Here is a 21,846-nt window from a genome sequence, read left to right as displayed (position 1 = left end):
CGGGTGTCACTATCAGCTTCACAGTGATGGGCAACCTATCTGTGGGACAGGAGTGTGCCACAGGTCCATGGCAGGTCAGCTCCGAGGCTGTGCTCAGACAAGCCATAGGAGGCTAGTATGATTTGTGTGTGGTCAGTGACGCAGGCATCAGACTAAGTAAGGCTACAGGTCTCCTGAAGGTCTGATCCTGAAACATGGGGCAGGGCCTAGGAGCTCAGGGCTGGCCCCTAGAATAGGAGTTGTCCGGACCTGGTAGGGCAGAAAGCGGCACATGGCAGGTCAGGGGCGGGGCTTGGATGTTAAAGAGGAGGAGCCAACAGCATCTGCTCAAGCCACGGAGCACCATTCCTGCATGACCGGCCAATGCACTCATCCTTCAGGATGGCAAAGAAGCTTTCCTGAGAAACACACCCTTGCCCACCAGGTAAGGACCTTAATTCTGGCCCTTAACCCCTGAAGATTCCACTCCTTTGCCTGAGAAGGGAGAAGCCAAGAGTCAAACTACACGTCACATCAAGCACATGGCTGGCTTTCGGCCAAGTGTTTTTCCATCCCCTTCCAAAGAGCAGGGAGCCCAATCTGGATCAGAACTCTGGCGAGGGCAAACCGTTAAAATCCCTCCTCTGCCACCATGTGGTCCAGGTCCAGATCCCCCACGTGGCTGCTATTTAGAGACAAAGAACCAGCACGCAAAAGTCCATCACAGGCTTGTTGCAGAATGTGGTTTCTCCTTAAGAGGCGGTCAAACCCTAGTCGTAAGGGAGGAAAGCTATCACCCCATCCCCTAGCCAGACCTTGAAGCAGCCCATCCAGCCATCCAGGGAGAGAACAGGACACACCCCAGTTAGTACCGGCCACAAGACAGTTCCCCAAATACCCCACACCCATTTCAGCACCTGTCCAAAGAGGGCAAAGTCGCCTCATCCCAGTGTGTTGCATCCAATCATCTCTGTGGGCTTCTGAGATATTATCCAAAAAAAAAAAATCCGCCCCCCCCCCCGGCCTTTGCCCCTGCCACCTCGCAATCCGAGCAGGGCTGCCAACAGGCTAATTGTCAAGTGATGGAATGACGCCAGAGAACGGAGCACAGCTGAATAAAGCCTTGGCAAATCCAGAGGGAGTTAATTATCATATTATTGATACAGATTTAGATTCTTTCTTTCTTTTTCAAAAAAAAAAAAAAAAGAGGGGGGAAAAAGCTCAGCCTTTCTTCTTTGACATGCAGAATTAAAGGCTTGGATAATGTGCTGCCTATTAGCCAACCTCAGCAGCCCACTTAACACTTGTGAAATTCTGCGGAAATCAATGAGATTATGCCAGAGGGGGGGAAATTGCACTGACCCATCTCAGACGTTCCCTCTGACACTGAACAAACCCTCCTCAGACTCCCACAGTTACACAGTTTTCTACATCGTCTTACTACTTTCATAAAGTCATCTGGGGAGGCCAGTGGGTACCTGAAACAAGCCCTTCTCCTTTGCCGTACCCGGACTGTGGCATTCCCGCCTCTGTTGGGCTCCTTCTATGGGCAGCATCCAGACTAAATCACTCCTCAGTTGCCCAATTGAAATTAATTAGTCCTGCAGAGTAATCTCCTGAGTAGCAATTTAGTCAGGGTGCTGCTCTATCTATGATTTTAAGTGGTGTGTGGAAACAACTCTCTCAGTGAGCCTACAGCCTTGGCGGCTTAGGATCGTGGTGCTGCTGACTCTTGGGGTCCTGCTTTTTGCTTGTGCTTTTAAATTATGATTTGTTTGTTTGTATTTAGGTGCACTGCCTTGAAGGTCCCACTGCAGAAAGGTGGTATGTAAATTAGATGAATTAATAAATACTCAAACACAAATGGGATGCATTTCATCTCTTATTGTGTGTGTCTCTTAGCCTGAGGAACAAAAGATTCATGAGCCAAAAGACAGGGACTGCCCTGAGGTCACACAGTGAACTTCATGGCTGAGTGAGGATTTGGTCAAATTCCCACACTCTACCCATCGACTACACCCCAGGGGCTCACTGTTCAGCTAACACAGAAGGAGAAGGCTGACCTCGCGCATCAATGTTCTAAGCCCAAATTGAAACCCGCTCTAGCTAGGATGACTTGAGCACACAGACACTGTGCTCACAACTGGGCCAATACCTTCCTTCCTCTGATACAGTCAAGTTCAACAGAGGGGAACACGAATGGCTCAGCGAAGGGATCTGCGTAGGAGGCGGCATGCAGGCAGTTATAACTTCCCATGCTTAGCCGTCTACGATAGAATCCACGTGCACTGCAGAGGATTCTAGGTCACTGGCTCCATTCATGTGGAATGCTGGCTTCTAGGGCCTCCCGTTGCCAAGAATTTGTCCTGAAAGACAGCCAACATGCCCAGTAGCTGCCCCTCATATTTTGCATTTTAAGCAGCCAGTCACTGAATCCAGCTCCCATTTACAAGCAGCTCCCAGGGTTGGGTTCTGCCAAACAGAGGCCCACCAAGCAGCATTGCGCTGAAGCATGCCCAACTGGGCGCATGGTGCTGCTACATACCATCCATCCTGGCGGGCAGGCACACTCCCCCGTGATGTGGTGGCACGTGCCCCCATTCTGGCACGGACATCGCTGTTCACACTGAGCGCCGTGGCTGCCTGGAGGACAAGGCTCTTCACAGCTTTGCAGGTGGAGTAGGGAGGCAGGGGGAGGGCAGGATCCAGAACGAAACACAGAGAGAGGCAGAAATAATTTATGTCAGGCAACGACATGAGGGCAGCCCATTATAGGCAAGCGCAGCAGCAATTTACACAAATCATCAAACGCTCAGTGAATTCCAGTTGACAACATCAACAGTAAAATGTAGTTATCCGATATTTATTGCGCTAAACAATGTTGCTTTTGTTTCCAACCCTTTGTTCGAGTTAAGAGATCCTTATTCAGAAAGACAAGCTCCTCTTGGATTCACAGGAGTAAAGAGGAATTTCCTGGAGGTTCATTACTGAAGATCAAGTTTTGCTTGGAGGGCAGGTTGGGTTGCAAGGCGTGTGAAGCCATGTGCTGAACTCCCCAACTCAGCAGGCATTCTCAAAAGTGCCCTTTGGTATGTCCCAAAGGCAGCATCTTCTCTAGGGGCTTTCAAAGGCTTGGGGGTCATGGTCTAAAATACTAAGATCACCTGGAGAGGTCTGGTTATGGTTGCCACCAGCCTGTTTGGTGGGACCGGGCCTTCTCTGCGGCAGCCCCAGGGCTTAGTAAGGAAAATGCTCCCTGTTGAAATAAGAGCCCCCCCTTCTCTGTTTGTTTTCAGGAAAACTCTCAAGGCATGCCTATTTTCTCAGGCTTTTAACTGAAGATTTTTAAATGTAATGCACTTTTATCTGTGATTTTGTGAATTTTAACTGTTTTAATATTTCTTGTGTTTTTAATTTGTACATCGCCTAGAGATGTTTATATCAGGCGGTATAAGAAATTAGATAGATAGATAGATGTAATAAAATGGAACAAGAGTCTGACCAGAAGAACATCAGCTCAAGGAGTGACTCTATATGGGCAAGTCAAGGGAGAACTTGAGAATGGGTAAACAGAAGAAAACTTTAGGGAAAGGGCATGAGACTGAAGAATGCAAACAATGGGTTGGGAGGAAGGATGGAGAGAGATACAGAATTTGGAAGAGCCATAGGTTAAGGAGAATTTGCACAACCCAAAAAGATATGTTGGGAACCTGGCTCCTGATGCAGAGTATGGCACATGGTGAAGCAGCCGTGGTGTGAATTTCTTAGCTGATCCTCGAAGGTGGGCAACCATGTGTATAAATCTTTACAGGAGAACGTAACCATTTTCATCATATTAGAACTTGGGCTCACCCAATTAAGATGATTCACAGGAAGTTCAGAAGGGTGGGGAGGAAGAAGGGCTTCTTCACCCAACGTACAGTTAACTTACATAATTTGCTTTTACAAAATCCAGGGATGGTCACTAGCTGTGAAGGCTTTTTAAAAGGGTCACATATATTAATGGAGGAGAAGAGCTCTCTCGATGGCGATTAGCCATGCTAGTTAAAGAGAACTGCTGTGTGCAGAGGAGAAGGTTTACTGAGTCCTTGTTGAGTCTCCATATGTGGCATGGGGATTGTGTTTGGTGGGTCAGAAGTTCTGCAGGTCTAGACTAGAAAGCAGGGAACCATCACTGGATATATTTCAAACAATGGTGGCTTGAAGATATGACCCACAGATTACTATTGTTAAACCAGGCAAGGAAAGCCTGTCCATCACTCAAAACTTACAAGACGCCCGTGTATCCAGGAGCACAATGACACTCCCCAGTCTTGTGGTCACAGGTCGCTCCATTATGGCACTGGCACCTCAGCTGGCAGCCTTTTCCGTAACTTCCCGGGTCACACAAGTCCTCACAGCGCCACCCTTTGTAACCGATTGCGCACACACAGGCACCGGTGATGGGGTTGCAAAGAGCTTCATTCTGGCACTGGCAGCGGTTGCTGCAGTGGGGTCCCCAGTGGTCACTGTCGCAGCCTGTGAAAAGAAACACCCGTTTAGCAGAACGATAAATCCAATCAGTGTCCTTCTCATCATTTTATCCCCTGGAAATCCAGAAGCAGCAGGACGACACATATCTCCAGTCGCATCATCAGTGCAGAGGGGTCTGGGTAGGCTTGCACTGTGTAATCAGCTGTAACCCATTTGGAGAAGGGTGGCAGAGCACCCCAAAACACTCAAACACACATGCAAGGGCAGAAAGAGTCCCCATCCCCTACTCCTGGGAGTTCTCAACCTTGGGTTCCAGACCCTCATCCCTTGCCAGTGGCCAAACCATTATGGCTGTGGATGTGGGAAGTCATCATCCAAAAACATCTGGGGATCCAAGGTTGGGAACCTCTGCCCTCCTCGGACGCAACCTATTCCCCCCCATTTCCCTCCGCCTCAGTTTCTCTCCCCTTCCTCTATTGTCTCCCTTAAATCCATTTTCCAGATTGTGGGCCCCTCAGGGCAGGGACTTGTCTTCTCATTCTTGGCACATGCGGGCCCTATATTAATTATCATCCCATGGACTCCAACGGGCACTTGGATATGCCTCTAGTAGCTTTTCAGATCAGGGCTAGGAGGGGAGTTAGCAGCTGAGACCTGGCACAGTCCAGCTGGAAGCAGAGCCCTCTGCCCAGCGCTCAGGGTGGTCATGTCCTCTGGATTTACAACAACAAAGAGAGAGAGAACAAGTCTTGGCAATTCAGCCACTTCATCACACATTGTTTTTATGGTATAATAAACTGGGATAGATTGATCTCTTTTCCCCAATGGAAGGGGATGCCGGAATCACAGCTGCTGCTGGCCAGGTCCACATAATGTCCCTTGTCAGCTGAAAAAGCGTCCCTCGGACAGGGCTTAGTGTGAGCCCAGCACATTTTGCCCAGGATGAGCATACAAAGGAGCAACAAAGAACAGAATGTCTTTGAGCACATGAATAACCACAAGCAGCCACTCTCAGCAGCATATAAAGTTGCCTTCTGCTGACTCAGACCATGGGCTCATAGGAACAGAGGGAGCTGCCATATACCAAGTCAGACCCTTGATCCATCTAGCTCAGTATTGTTTACACCAGGGATTCCCAACGTTGGGACCCCAGATGTTATTGGACTTCAACTCCCATAATCCCCAACCAAAGGCCACTGGGGCTAGGGATTATGTGAACTGAAGTCCAGTAACATCTGGGGACCCAACGTTGAGAATCCCTGGTCTACACAGACTGGCAGCGGCTTCTCCAAAGCTGAAGGCAGGAGTCTCTGGTGATGCCAGGGAGGGAACTTGGAATCTTCTGCATGCACACATGCAGGTGCTCTTCCCAGAGTGGCCCCACTCCTGAGGAGAATATCTTACAGTGCTCCCACATGTAGTATCCCATTCAAATGCAAACCAAGGCAGACCCTACTTAGCAAAGAGGACAAGACTAGCTCTCATCTTGCCTAGTACTATCTAATCTACTGAGAGAGCAGAATTGGGGGGTGGGTCCCTTTGCCATCCCTTCGACTGGAGATGCCAGAGACGGAACGGAGGACCTTCTGCATGCAAAACGAGTGCTCTATCCCTGAGCTTTAGCCTCTCTCCATGAATTTTGGAGGATTCCAGGCTGGAGAATGCAATTCCTGGGCAATCGGCAGTCTCAGTGTCTTTGCTTTTAGAAATTAAGTCCTGCTGTTGGGCTTTTCTCAGGCATTTGGACAGTTCTTGGTGATCAATTGAGTTATCCCAACGAGACAGCATCATTAGCACACTTAAAACACACATCACCTGAATCCTGCTCTAGAGAGAATGTTAATAAGGAAGCTGTATTCTCCACAGAGCAAAACTGAAATCTCTGTGTCCTTAAAAGATCTGGCTTACTTGACCTTCTTCTTCAGCGCTCTCTCTCTCTCCCCGCCCACCCACCCCCTCCCCCCCGCCCACCCACCCCCTCCAAATCTATATTCTTTACACGAGGTATCAGGGGAGCTTTATAAATATTCCATCAAAAGGTAAAGAGAAGGAAGAGTGCCTTCTTGGCCCAATCGGCAGCCAAAAAGAGCCGGGCATTCTCCTTTTACACCACAGGGCATCCTGGAGCAGCTGAATTTATCCCTAATTTACTTCTAATATAAGCAGGAGACAGAAGGAGCAGAATCCAGCCAGAATAATCAAGCATTCCAGAACATTTCTAAAGCCAATTTTTTATCATTTAAATAAAATACTAATCTTGTTAGGAAGGCAGATAATGAATGGAATTAAGTAAGGTGAACCCGAGAGGAGAAGATGCCTGAGAGTGGCAAGTGGAGAGAGTTGATTAAAAAACACACCAGCCAATAAAATCAAAATCAAAGGAATCAGGGATTTGGAATGTGCCCAGCAATGACACCACTTTATTTCTAAGAAGTCCAGCTTTTAGAGCCCTTGAGACAGTCTAGGACCAAGCTGTCTCCCCCAACAAGAATCGGCCATTTACTGGGGTTGACATCACTAGTGATGCACAGGAGAGTCTTTTCTGTGGTGGCACCTAGCATGTGCAACTACTCCCACACGTTCATCTTGGCCAACTGGAAAAGCTCACGGGGGGTGGCATTTACAAATCTGTCCTCCAGCAACGGCGCTCATCTGAAAATCCATGATAATTTTATTCGCTACCTTGGTGAGCCTTCAGTTAAGGAGCTTAGCCAAGAGTTGATAGTCAACATTTGCTAAAAACAATCAGACGCCAATTTTTCACATGGCCGAGGTCCCCGCTTTTTGGAAAAAATATCAAAAGGCCTTGATTAAAATTAGGATTCATACGAAAAGTTCTTAAATGCCAATTAAACAATTCCATCAAAGGAGGGACACAAGAATGTCAGAAAAAAAGCTCATAAAAACTCCACAGGAGCCCGTCTGGCCATGGGACGGATGTACTTCCCTCTTCCATCAGGACCAATTTGAGTCCAGTCTCCATGATCAGTGCTTTGGATCCCAACCTGACCCATTTGGTTTCAAATCATAGACCGAATTAAGATACTCCTCCATCAAAGAAAGTCCACCTCCTTGCACGCAGATACGGAACCACAGTATTTCTCCATAATCACCAACATTTTGGCTGGGTGGAATTCTACTTCGTCATCATCTGCCTCATCTGACAGACCTACAAAGTTGCTCAAGGGGTGAGATGTTTTGGATTTTGCCCTGTCATCGAGGTCGAGAGAGAACCTTTGAACCGGAACTTCTTAGGGTTCAAACAGTTCCACCTCAAATTCGTTTGAAAAAGACACACCCTGTCACAAGTAGCCGTGATCTTCTGGGCATCATGGCACAACCCCTCGTTCAAGTTATGAAAGTTTTGCATTAGCAACACCACCACCCAGTGATAATCAGCAACTTCTTTTTTACGGGTGTAGGACAGGGGTGTAGTGTATGGAAGACATGCAGGGACGGAGCACCAGTACTTCCCTTGGCTTCTTTGGCTGTTGGGATGGGCATGGCCATGTGGGCTGTCCTGGACAGCACCTTTTGCACTTCTGAACTGGCAAACTACATCACTCGTGTAGAACAAATAAACTTTGCAGGCCTGAAAATTTTTCTTCTTTTTCTTGTCCCACCTCATGCTTAACTCGGATTCACCATAATGGGGAAGAAGCCAAATCTGATTATTTAAAACAGTGGAGAGCATCAATTTTGAAATCCTGAAATCGCAAAATCTTAGGCCTGAGCCTCCACAGAGATCACCTCAAAAATGCTACTATGGCATGATCGCACCAAGGTGTTTATAACAATAATTTACACTTATAAGTCTTCAGGATCTTGGGAGCCCACATCCAAGCCAATCTGCTAAGAAAACAGGGATGGGGAAAGTGTACTGCCTCCCGCCACCCCGTGTATGGGGAATAGGTCCACTGCATACACGTTACAGTTGGCAACTGGGGGGAAATCAAATTCATTGTCGACCTTCAGAGCTTTATGCTCTAATGCTAGAGCTGTGCTCAAAAAAGTCTGCAGTAATTTTTCCTCTGAATTTAAAGGAGGTGTGGCTGAATCTGTAAGCAATTGGACAGTTAGGTATCTCCTGTCTATCATCAGGTTTTGCCCGATTATTAAAATCACCAATTATGATCACATTGCATCTAGTTAAGCAACAATCTTTTAATTTTAAGTTTATTTGATTGGTGGGCGGGGGGGGGGGGGCTTCTTAGAAACTGTTTGATTGTGTTTTTATGTTAGCCACTTTGAGCACTTCAATTCGAGAAGAAAATGCAGGATTCACACTCTTTTTTCAAAAAAAGAAACATACTTTTCTCTGAAAGTCACCCCTTTGCAAGGATATGGGGACTATTAACTCCCCATTTTAGCAGCCAACACACTCTGCAAAGGCTTGCTAAAATTCCAAGGATTTTCATGGCCTTTCTCTGTTAATTTTTCTAAAATGCATGAGTGTGACCCTGGAAGTCACGCTCATTAAAACATTGTTTTCACAGAGCATGCATATCTGGCATTGAATCTGAGAACCACAAAACAGCAGCAAATGATAAGCTCCCCACCCACCCACCCACCGCCAAGCATCTGCCGACTTGTCAGCTCCCACGTTAGAGCAAGAGCGCACTAGCTGTGGTGGCTATACTGTACAACCCAGCTGGCACGGGCCCACTTCCTAGCCACAGCTCAGCTTGGCTCAGTCCAGCAGGGTTGGCAGGAGAAGCCCAGGGCAGGGGACTCTTCAGAGAGCTCCCACGAAAGCAGGGCGAGAAAACCGTTTTTGTGCAGGCTGCTCGTCCTCCTCCATTGTGGGCTCCGGCCAAGTCCAGGAATCAACTTCTACGCTTTACATGAAGCCTCAGAAGTCAAATGAGGGTGTTTCGTTTAGTTCAGTTGACTGATTGTGCCAGTAGTGATGGGTACAGGGGATGCATGAGTTTCTTCTTATATGACGGGTTTATAACATTTTTAAAAACACTTTTCATTGTCTTTATAAGGCTTATGGCAGCTTATATACAGAGATAAACAGACATTAAAGAACAACAGGGAACAGAAGCCCAGGGCCAAAGAGAGAGAGACTTAAGCCAGCCACTGGAACATCTAAGTGAAAGCAATACCTCTTGTATCTCCCCTGAAAAACAGACAGAGAAAGGAGGAGAGCTGGTCTTGTGGTAGCAAGCGTGACTTGTCCCCTTAGCTAAGCAGGGTCCGCCCTGGTTGCATATGGATGGGAGACGAGAAGTGTGAGCAGCACTGGAAGAGATTCCCCTCAGGGGATGGAGGCGCTCTGGGAAGAGCAGAAGGTCCCAAGTTCCCTCCCTGGCGGCATCTCCAAGACAGGGCTGAGAGAGATTCCTGCCTGCAACCTTGGAGGAGCCACTGCCAGTCTGTGTAGACAATACTGAGCTAGATAGACCAATGGTCTGACTCAGTAGATGGCAGCTTCCTATGTTCCTATGAACTGCAGACCTCAGAAGGGAGATCATTCTATAGCCTTGTTGGGGCAGTTAATGCAGAGGCCCTGATTCTAGACACCGCAGTTTGCACTTTGCACAGAGATGGCACCTTCAGCAAAGCTGGCATGGGGGAACAGTATACGGAGAGATATGGGGCCCTGGCCAGGAAGGGCTTTCACATGCTGCGAACCATCCCCCTGAATTGAGCTTGGCAGCAAGCTCCAGTTCAGTCCAGTCCAATTTTATTTTAGTCATCAGCCAGCAGAAAGAAATACACAAGCACATGTTTACATAGTTATGACAACTGTTCAGAGGCAGCAAACAAAGTTGAAGCAAATTATATGCATATGCATCACTACATCTTCGATATTAGGAGATGTGCAACAGTATTTTGTACTAACTGAGGGTTTAAAAAAACAATCCTTTGACTCTTGACCTCTAAAGTATATCATTAATAAACAAGCCCGGTTTATCTGAACAAGCTTCCCACATGAGCCAGATGTGTTTTCAGTCATTCTAACTTTAGGAGATCCCATTAAGGAACCCATCATCCCAAATATAGCGGGGGGGGGGAGAAAGTTTTGCTTTATGTGAGAACATTGTAACTATGAGACATACAGGTAACAGATGTTGTAGAAAATCTGGATGGGGTTAGACTTGTGCAGGGATCAATTTTGGTTTGGAGAGACTCAACCAGTTCAGAGCTGGTCTTGTGGTAGCAAGCATGAATTGTCCCTTTTGCTAAGCAGGGTCCACTCTGGTTTGCATTTGAATGGGAGACTACATGTGTGAGGCTGAGCACTGGAAGATATTACCCTTAGGGGATGGGGACACTTTGGGAAGAGCATCTGCATGCTTGCACGCCGAAGGTTCCAGGTTCCCTCCCTGGCAGCATCTCCAAGATAGGCCGGAGAGAGATTCTTGCCTGCAACCTTGGAGAAGCCGCTGCCAGTCTGTGTGGACAATACTGAGCTAGATGGGCCTATGGTCTGACTCAGTTTATGGCAGCTTCCTATGTTCCCACATACACATTTGTCACTTGATGACCACAAGTGGTGATGGCGCTTGTGCTAACAGGAAGAAGCTGATAAGTAAACAGAGCTAACACCACAAACAATTGATGTGAAAATGCCCAGACTCGGGTGTGTGGATAAAAGGTGATCCAGTTAACGTAGCATACTTGGACTTTGAAAAGCTTTTGACAAATTTCCTCATCAAAGGCTTTTTGACTGCTATAAAACTTAGGGTCATCCCATGAAACTGATAGCCAGAAAACTTAGGACCAACAAAAGGAAGTACTGTCTCACACCGTGCATAATTAATCAATGGAATTCTCTGCCACGGGATGTGGTGATGGCCACCAGATGGCTTTAAGTGGGGCTTAGACAAATTCATGGAGAACAGGGATATCAATGGCTGCTAGTCCTGGTGGCTATAGACTACCTCCTGGCTCAGAGGCAGGATGTCTCCAAATCTCAGTTGCAGGGCAGCAACAGCGAGAGAGAGGGCATGCCTCCATCTACTGCTTCTGGGCTTCCCAGAGGCATCTGGTGGGCCACTGTGGGGGGTGGAGGGGACAGGAAACTGGATGAGATTGGAGCTGACCCAGCAAAGCTGTACTTATGTCCTTACTCTAGGTCAGGGGGAGGCCGAGATAGATTGTGGCTAAGGATGATGGGAGCTGTAATTCACCCACAGCCAGAGTGCCAACGGATGCCTAGCCCTGCTCTAACTTATCTTTCATGCTAGCATTGACCCTTCCCTGGGGGTTGGTGACCCACACAGCTCTCCTCAAGAGAGCAACAGAGAGACCAAGGGGCCAGCTAACCAACTTCTCTGGCAGCTTGTTGGGATCATTTGTTCCCGCCTTTGGAGTTCTTCTTCTCAGCTCATGAGAGGTAAACAAGAGGGGGGGGGAAGTCAATAGCCTTTGCCAATTCCCCACAAAGAGATGAATTATTACACAGAAGAGGAAGTTAATGGCATTTTCATTTTTCTAAAGAGACAAGGATGTCCTTGGATGCTGGAGGGAACAGTCCGACTGATCCTATCTCAACTGGCTAGTCTCTATCTGATAATACCCATGGCTAATACAGTCACAATTTAATCTTGGACAACCATCTCATTAGCCACGGACTCTCCCAAATGCAATTGCTAATTCTATTGTGATACATTCCGAACCTCACAGTTTTCTTTTCTTCAGCACTGTTCAAAAGGGTTCTCTCTCCCTCCAACAAAGACCTGTCCCACCGCATTCCATTATAAATTACATTTTAGCCACTTCTTCTCCATAGGTGTGCTTTCTGTTCTCCGTCTGATAATGCAGAAAGAAATAATACGAAGTTTTCGCCTCTAATTGATAGAAAGTTGGGGATGTATGCAAACTCAGCTGGCCAAGTCTCATAATGATCTTGTCATATTTTGGAAGGTAAAGGCATAAAGGATGAGTGAAAAACTAGAGACAGAAGCATCAAATAAAGGTTTTTTAAAATGTTTTAATCATGGGCTACTTTGAGCATTACGGAGGAAAAAGGGATATTTGAAATGCCTGCATCCCTTTAGTAAGCTTCCTAGTACTTTTGTAGACATTACTGCCCCGTGGAATGAGGTCTTGGTTGCTTATCCAGATGATTAGTTCAAAGGCTGCCCTCGTCACCTTGTAGCCTTTGTGGGGTAGTCTCCAAGTCCCAGTTCAAAGGCAATTGCCCAGTATCCAGCCTACATGTAATGGGCCACATGGGTAGCTTTCCTGTAGGCTGGGCTGGGGCAGGGTGTGCTGCTACTGTACACACACACACACACACACACACACACACACACACAGAGAGAGAGAGAGAGACAGAGAGAGAGACTGCAGGAGATGAACACAACTTGCAAGCAAGGAGACTGCAAGAAACCCTGGGAATTCCTGATATAGGAACATATCATGCACCATAGGACCAAAGTGCACCTATGGGGCATTATCTGACTGGTAATCCAGATCATAGGAACATAGGAAGCTGCCATATACTGAGTCAGACCCTCGGTCCAGCTAGCTCAGTATTGTCTACACAGTCTGGCAGTGGCTTCTCCAAGGCTTCAGGCAGGAGTCTCTCTCAGCCCTATCCTGGAGATGCCAGGGAAGGAACTTGGAACCTGCAGATGCTCTTCCCAGAGTGCCTCCATCCCCTGAGGGGAATATCTTGCAGTGCTCACACTTCTAGTCTCCCATTCATATGCAACCAGGGTAGACCCTGCTTAGCTAAGGGGACAAGTCATGCTTGTATCTAGGTTCCAAGTTCCCTCCCTGGCAGCATCTCCAAGAGAGAGCTGAGAGGGATCCCTGCCTCTGCAACCTTGGAGAAGCCGCTGCCAGTCTGTGTAGACAATACAGAATTAGACGGACCTATGGTCTGACTCAGTATATGGCAGCTTCCTATGTTCCTATGTACTGGCAGCAGGTCTCCCAGGTGGAGGCTCTTCCTAGCCTCGCTGCCCAAGGCTCTTCTAGCTGGAGGCATGCAGAGACGTGCTCAGCCACTACGCTGTGGCCGCAAGGCTTCCCAGACGCAGCAGTGACCCTCGCAGCCAACAAGACAACTTTCTGAAAGACACTCGCCTGGGATCAGGCAGAAAGCGAGGTCCCATTTAGGTAACAAAAAGACGACCCACTAAACAGACCAAGGACCACAGCCTGGACCGACACAGCACACCACAAGAGAGACGCTTGATTAAAGGTTAGCGCTGCCAGTTAGCAATTTATTTTATGAGAACTACCATCGAAATCTGCAACAGCGACACTGCGCTGGCGTGGGCATTCGCCTCTCTTTTCAACTGTATATCACAGCGCATTTTAAAAGGACAACTTTTTGTTTGCTGCGGTTATAAAACCACAACCATGGCTAAGGAACAGCAGTAACTCCTGGAGAGGACTGTGTCCGTTTCACGGGTGCTCTGGTTAAGTGATTTTCTCCCCTGTTGGAAATATAACACAATTATGTTCGCTAAAAGTTTCAGAAGAGAATGAGGGAAGCAACGAGCCTATTTGGTCTTTGAAATACGACTGCCTTTCATATTTCAAAAACTTCAAAGACTGTTTTCAGATATCTACATGATTCCTTGCTGCTGCCTTTTCTTCTAAGTGCATTTAAATCTTCTGATGTCCTTTTAACATTTTGTAAAGTAGTCGGGATACTTTAAATACACAGTTCCTTTTCTCTGCCAATAAGCCATTAGTACCAGCATCGCTTTTTTAAAAAAACACATAAAAAGCAGGGGACGGTTTCTCTGGAAAAGTCTCAGGATCAGTTCACAGGGCTGACTGACGGGCTATTCAGATGGTAACAGTCTCATCTCCTTTCTTCACATTGCCAGATTCTGTCCGCACAAACCAAACTCGCTGCTACAGGAGGTGAGGGAGAGTTTCAGGCCAGTTCCCAGCATGATCCCAGACCTGGGAATCTTTCAGATGGGGGTTGAGGCCGGGAGTCCAGAGGAAGAAACCAATTGGGAGACAGCAGTGACTCAGGCAAAAGGTAACCCCATGCTGGGACTTCCAAGCTAGGTGAAGTGTGGTCTCCAACCAGCATCTCCACCAAAACCCAAAGAAATCACCTTTCCAATGACCTCTGAATATCTCCTCCTAGTCATGACAGAGGCCGCCAGCATTGCTGGAACAAATACCTACAAAATTCAGGGAAAATCCCTATCACCAACAAAGCTTGCCTATGGAAGAGTTGGGGCTCAGTCACCTTGCCTTAGCAGCAGGCTACAGAACCCAGCAGGCTGCTGAAAGACACCACAACATCAATATTCTCCTGGGTGCTTTCTAGATTAGACCCTGCAACGGGGTCACAACGTATCTCGGAAGTGTGCTTCCACACTTCCTGTTTTGTGACACCACAATCCCTACACTGACAGCAGGGTGCCATTCAGATTTCCAATGCCTTGTTTTGAATGTAATCACTGCGATATAGTGCTATGACGTTGTGTATCAGGCATAAAGAAATTGCTGTTTTTTCGGGTTGTTAGTTTTCGTGAGACTGCTCCCCCCTGCTGGGCGCTTTGCTATTTAGGTTTCGAACGCGATTTGCCTGAACGGAAGCATTTTGCTGCTGTTGAGCGGCTAATCTGGAAAGCGCCCTAATGCAGCAGTACCCAGTTCCAGCCATGGGAGCTGTCCAGAGTCTGAAGTATCCTTGGCCTTTGCTTTTGAAGAGATTGTGAGACAGCCTGGACCAGGATAGGTCCTCAGGTCCAAGTTGGAGAGTTTGGCTTCTGGATCAAGCTTGGGAACTGTTGCTCTGCAGCGAGTTCCAGGCCTGGTCCAGAATCAGCATGAAAGGCAAGGCCTAGGAGTCACCTCGGCCTAGACTCAAGGCCTTCAAGGCTCTTGGTATGAAGCTGATGGCTCCATCACAACGGAGGCAACCTAGGCACATGTAGAAAGCCTAGCAAGGTCTAACCAACCTCTCCCAATTTTGTTAGGCCTTTGGTGCATCCTGGCAAGATCTGTGGATGGCTAGACCACGTTAGGTCTCACTGAGCATGTTCTAAGGACTCTGGAAAGTCAAGGATAACCAATTACAAAAATGACCCTATCCATTTTAGAGCCAAAGATGGGTTAAGACATCCATTCTGGATTCTGCAATCCACTCTGGAACAGCTTGGGAAGCTAGAAGTTCCATGTATTCAGAGAGATGCATGTGCAGGAGATAATGTACAGAGCGAGAACATTCCTATCCATCTCCATCTCTCATTTTTTGTTTTTAAATGAAAAAAGGACTTTGTCAGGTAACCTGATGAAGCCATAGCGTATGCCAGATTCTTATCTCCTTTATTTTACACACCGACTCCTGCAGTTTTCTCAGATATGTCCTGTTGAGCTCAGCTGCCACTTTCAATTTGCTGAATTGCTTCAAAGGTACTTAATTATCAGATAATTGACTTGTTCAATTCTTTTCAAATAGAAGATCTACTCTGGCAGGGTACTGGGAGGGATTCTAGGATCATAGAAATTATATTTAATGCTGAAAAGGAACCTGAGACATATGCTAAGGAACACAAACTCAACCCACCTGGGCCAGCTTTTTTTAGAAACAGATTTCCAAGGAATTCAACTAAGCAGCATCAAGACTGGTAGATTTTATTTGTTTGCTTTATTTCGTGGATTATCCAACCTCTCTACCACTGAGGGCTTCAAGGCAGCTTACAAACATATCTGAAAAAAGTTGTTTCAAGTCAAGCTAGCAGTGGGTTCCGATATGCAGATCTTCCACCCTATACCTTTTAGGAACACAGGAAGCTGCTTTATACTGAGTCAGACTCTTGGTCCATCTAGCCCATCTAGCTTGTCTACACTGCCTAGCAACAGCTCTCCAGACAGCAGGATGATGATGATGATGATGATGATGATGATGATGATGATGATGATGATTTCTATACCGCCCTTCCCAAAATGGCTCAGGGCAGTTTACACAGAGAAATAACAAACAAACAAGATGGCTCCCTGTCCCCAAAGGGCTCACAATCTAAAAAGAAACATAAGATAGACACCAGCAACAGTCACTGGAAGTACTGTGCTGGGGGTGGGCAAGGCCAGTTACTCTCCCCCTGCTCAATAAAGAGAAAAACCACAATAAAAGCTGCCTCTGCCAAGAGCAGGGGTAACTTCCATTTCAGATCCACTAGGAATTTCGATACTTCAACACATTATCCAACAGCCATGGTGTGCGCACACACACCACCAACATATTAACATTAGGAACAGACTTCAATCTCTCCTCTCCCATGGAAAAAATGCAACTCGCACCGTGATGCCACAGAAAGCCTCCTCTGAAGGCAGGTTCTTTGAGCTCACAAAAACTGATTCAAGTATTCAAATGTGTGTATTGCTCCTGGCATGTCAGAAGTTCTCTCCTGGTGCACAGTTTGAGAATGTCTGCATCACAGAACTAGTTTCTGCTCATCTGCAAATAGTTCACAACTTGCAAAGTTTCAGTTACTGTGCTAGAATTCACAGGAACACTACCGCTGCCTTCCAGAGTCATCACGGGATTTCTGGGCAACTGAAAAGGATGTTCAATTCCCACTTGTAAGGCCCACGTCCACCCTGCCTACAGTTTAATGACCATTTTTATTTTAATCACCCCCAACAGATCTCAGATAAAGAAGATTTGAAAGCCAACCTTATGGGCTCAAGGCTCATCCTGCCCACTTTGATGGCATGCTGAAAATTCATTTTCAGTGCTGTTGTTAATGGGATGAAACCCACAGAGGGTCCATGGGTTTAGAAGATGCAAGAGGATTGCTCTCTTCGCTACAAGCCTAGAATGATGCAATTCCACAAGGAGGCTTCATGCTATAGATAATCTTTTATTTCCACATTAAATCTACTTGAAAAGGTCAAAAGGAAAAAATATTAAGGCCCAGGGGTCAACATGGCAAGAACCTGGATTTATTTGATGTGGTTCCCACAGTCTTCTAGTTGGTTAACACTAATAAGTCAGTCAATCTCAGAAAACCCTACAGTAGCTTAGCAAACATCTAAACACAAGAGCCATGTCGGGTTGAGTCAAATCAAAAGACACCCAGAAATGCTTTGTGAGTAACTAGGATAACAAATTTGCTTATAAAATTCAGTGCAAACACGGATCAATTCTGAAGCCAGTCAGTGCCACCAGAAAACTGGAGATGTCAACACTGGATGAACTCCAAGCTAATGTAGCTGATGGCACATTCACCCCAAAGATGTGGAGTGCTGCCCCAGCTCCAACAGTGAAGTCATTCTATGACCTTGGGCAAGTCGCTGCCTCCTGAAAGAGACAGCACTGTACACTCACTCCTACTACCTTACATCGCAGCACTGAGTTCAGGCTACCATACCACCCACTGAAGGCAAGTAATTGTATTACCATTCTGGGAATTCTACTGAGAAACAGCTCCTCATGCTTGGTTGCCAAGAAAACAACATGGCTACTTAGCCACAAGAGGCATTCCCTGAGCTTGTGAAAAAGAGTAAGATTTAGTGTCCAACCGCAGTACAGCATCCCATCCCTCCAGTGGCTGCTTCTGGTATCTATCATATTTCTTTTTTAGACTGTGAGCCCTTTGGGGACAGGAAACCCTGTGTGTGTGTGTGAGTGAGAGAGTGAGAGTGAGAGTGAGAGAGAGAGAGAGAGAGAGAGAGAGAGAGAGAGAGAGAGAGAGAGAATTCTCTAAGGTATACACATGGCTAATCCCGTGCGTGGCAACTCTCGTGAGAGTTCGTGAGCAGCTGCCGGGAGTTGCGAGAGCTGCTGAGGAGGCAGGGAGTGAGAACGAGGAGGAGGAGGTGGCGGCACCATTGCAAGCTGCTAAGGACGGCTGAGCAGGCAGCGAAAATGGGGCCACCAGGCTCCTTGCGAGGAGAAGGAGAGATGGTGGGTGGAGAGAGGTGGGGGGAGGTTGACAAGAAAGCGGCAACATCACTGCAAGAGGCTGACAAATAAGGGCCGCCGGGCTCCTCATGAGGAGGACAGGATCTGCTGCGGGGAGGGAGGTTGAGGACGAGGAGGCGACAGCAGCACCACTGCAAGCGGCCAAGCAGGCAGTGAAAACAGGGCCGCCGGCTTCCTCGTGAGGAGGATGAGAGCTGCCGGCAGTGAGAGTAGCGAGGGAGACTGGCTGAAGGGATGGAACTGGCTGAGCCCTGAAATGGAGGGGGAGGAAGGGAGAATGAGGAGCGCAGATGCTCTGCACCTGTGTCAGCTAGTTATTACTCTTCCTATGTAAACTACTTTGAGAACTTTTGTTGGTTGAAAAGGGGTATATAAATGATTGGATGAATAGAGTGAGAGAGAGAGATGGATGGTTTGGACCAGGCGAAGCTGGTAGCTAGGGCAAAATCAGCCTGTTGTACTACAAACCAAACAGAGAGTTGGGTACTCAAACAGTGGATAATAACCTCTTCGGAGTTGGGGCTTGTTCAAACAGTAACTTCCATTCAACAGGCCCTTAATATGCTTTAACTCCTGAACTGTTTGGGTACAAAGACTGAACTGAGGCCCATTAACGCAACGGCCTCATAGTACAAGACCTGCGATTCTTAAGTGAGCCCGTCCGAAAAACTCTGCATGCATCAGGGCTATGACCATCATCTAAACCCCTTGAACAGTTGCAAAACTGCAGCTCTTCTGGCAGAAAGCAATTGTGTGAATGGGCTCTAAAGGCTTTCCAAATGTTCAGCAATTTCTGTGGCTGCCATATGACAGGACTCGGGGATCGGAAAGGGTCCACTCATTATCTGGAGACAGGAGATCTGAATTCAGCTGTCCTTCAGCTGTGCACTGACACTCTGTTTACAACTCACTCATGGCAACCCACACCTTCTGACTGATAGTGTTGCGTGTTTTTGAGGAGGAAGAGCTGCCATGTTCCAGCCATTCCACTGGCTCACATTGTTAGTAATCTCGATAGACTGTCCTCCCACATCGTCTCCTCAGCTCTCCAGTTATTCATTGTGGGATCCACTGATTTATAGCAACCATTCAAGTTCATTGGGGAACTGTCACAGCAAAGAGTCCTCAAAACCTATTGTGTCTGCATAGCGTCCCACTAGCCAAGTGGGAAATGGTGGATTTTTATGAAAAGAACCTATGCAACTAACCACTGAATTACATGTGGGGAGGCAAGATCTTCCTTGCCCCTTGCCAGGATGACACAGATGACCAAGCTATCCCGGGGAGACAGACCTCATAGTAGTGTATCATCTGCAGGATCCGCAAGAGAAGGCTGCTAGCAGGGAAACAGCCATGCATTGCCTCAGACAGAGGCTTACCTTGCAAAAGTTCCATTGCCTGTCAACTGCACTTGTGGATCTGTATCCTTATTGAACCTCTACGAGGAGCACAGATGCCCGCTACAGATACTGTAGCCACCAAGTGCATTAGTGGCCAATTCACTTGTGGAGAGCCGTTCATTTGGCACTATAAAACCCCCTTGTTTTTCTCAAGGCTTAATGATTTTTTTTTTTAAATGTTCCTCCTTGCGGGAACACTCCAGGTAATGTCCCTTGTGGGACTCATTTGGTTCAGGATGGATCTGCTTCTGCTATCCTTCTCTGCTTGTGCCAACTGACCTGTGACATTTTTACACTGCTTACATGGGCTCCATAGACCAATCTTCCACCTTGCCAAAGCTGTGAAGATTAAATTTCAAAACACTCAGTAGCTGTGATCCAACGTGCCTGGAGAGATTTCTCCTTTGGTCTCCATATGTTCTCAATGGCCGCGGCGGTCTGAACAGACAGCATTGCTCAGCCAGTCTATGATATAGCCATTAAACTTGTCAGAAAGAGGGTTTTAGCACGTATCCATTTCCCAATTTGCATGCCAATGATCAGCCCGTCTCAGCGCTTCAATGGGAGATATCTTCATTTCCTTTCAGTCGGATGAATGAATGACTATCCGGACAAGAGCCAGGCTACCGCCTACACGGCAGACAGACGCTCGGCACCAGCAGGAGTGCAGCCAGAAGTCTGCAGCTCAGTGGGTTAAGCAAGCAGGGTTTTTTTTCAAGTGGAATGAGTCACTGAGGGTCGCAGGCCTTACTTCAAAGTCCAGCATTTCTTACCCAAACAATACAGAGCTTAATAAAACAGTATGGAAGGATGGAGAGCCAGAAAAATATCTTCTGGGGATCATCCAACATGTGCAAGTGAGATACCAGATTGGAACAAACATCTCTGTTGGATTACGATCTTTCCCATATATTTTTAAGCCTTGACATAACTGTCTGGATTAGATAGGCAGAGTGACCACTTTCTTTACTTTAAAAGAGCATTATAAACCAGTGATTTTCAAACTCTCCACCTTCAAAGACCCCTTGCACCTTCTACTTGCTTGCTAAGGAACCCCTGCATGTCTGCCCAGAACTCCTGCCTGCTGCAGAGGATTCTGGGACATATTCCAGGAGGCCCACTTGACAAGATGATCTGAGGGGGCTCTGCTCTGGGTGCCGACAATGAGAGAGGCTCAGTTGCCGTGCACGCAGGACAGGGCCTTCTCTGTTGCTGCCCCCAGACTCTGGAATGCTCTCCCGGTGGTAATTCGCTCCTTGGTCCCCATCACAGTTTTTAGAAAGCATGTAAAATCTTGGATTTTTATCTAGGCCTTTACATGATTGTTTCTACTGCTGCTTCTGTGTGTTTTGTCCATGTATAGTTTTTATGTTTGTATTTTATATATTTTAAATGAGACTTGTTTCATATTTTTAGCTTAGTATTTTTAATTGTTCATTTTTATTGTATGTTTTTTTAACTTTTGTAAACCACCTTGGGATTGTTTTTAATGAAAGGTGGTATATAAGTTTAACAATAAGTAAGTAAGTAAGTAAGCAAATAAATAAATAAATAAATAAAAATAACCAGCTCTTGTGGTGCACTAGACAGGCTTATTAAATCTAATCCTTGTCCCAATGGAGAATGCACCCTAGAATGGGGGGGGGGGGGCGTTCAGTCTTGTGGGATCTACGTGACATTTACTAGAACCCCAAAGTCCACCAAATGGAGTCGGATGCAAAACAGTGGCTAAGGGTTATGGAGCCAATTATTTTCTGTATCCCATGAGTGACACACTGGTACAAATTTCTACAAGTACAAATTTAATATCCAAGTTCGCACAGATCAGGACGTCGGACACACAACTCAAATGGCCAGCAGAGCTGCACACAGGCTCAGTCAACAGCAACCAATTAGTGCTCCTATTTTAGAGGTGAGGAACACAGAGTCTGAGAGGTGTGCAAAGAGGGTAAGGTCAGCCATGGCAGATAGGGTTCGTTTCCACTTGCAATGTCGCAGGCTGCTGTTAAACTCCTGGGAGCCAAAAACCCTTGCAAGTTATCCAGATCTGTTAGCAGATCCCCAACTGCCTACTGACTGCCCTGCTCTAGAATACATCCAAGTCTCCTTTGTAACTCAGCGTTGCAA

At 46.9% G+C, this 21,846-nt stretch overlaps 1 protein-coding gene across 33 annotated transcripts in view; it reads right to left on the bottom strand.

Moving 5' to 3' along the window:
• Positions 1–21,846, bottom strand: part of MEGF11 (multiple EGF like domains 11) — a 289,113-nt gene that overhangs the window by 91,687 nt on the left and 175,580 nt on the right. For all 33 annotated transcript variants that reach the window (XR_008311408.1, XR_008311409.1, XM_053272175.1 and 30 more), the window contains 2 exons: positions 4,251–4,497; positions 2,525–2,645 (listed from right to left, as the gene is read on the bottom strand). Coding sequence is in view for 31 of the 33 variants with exons in the window: in XM_053272175.1 (XP_053128150.1) it covers positions 2,525–2,645; positions 4,251–4,497 (368 nt within the window). In the remaining 2 variants the exon portion in view is untranslated. The remainder of the gene's footprint in view (positions 1–2,524; positions 2,646–4,250; positions 4,498–21,846) is intronic.

The sequence above is a fragment of the Hemicordylus capensis genome, chromosome 10 (genome assembly GCF_027244095.1).
Source record: "Hemicordylus capensis ecotype Gifberg chromosome 10, rHemCap1.1.pri, whole genome shotgun sequence".
Lineage (NCBI taxonomy): Eukaryota > Metazoa > Chordata > Lepidosauria > Squamata > Cordylidae > Hemicordylus > Hemicordylus capensis.
The sequence above is the reverse complement of the archived record's forward strand: the minus strand, read 5'-3'. Positions and strand labels throughout refer to the sequence as shown.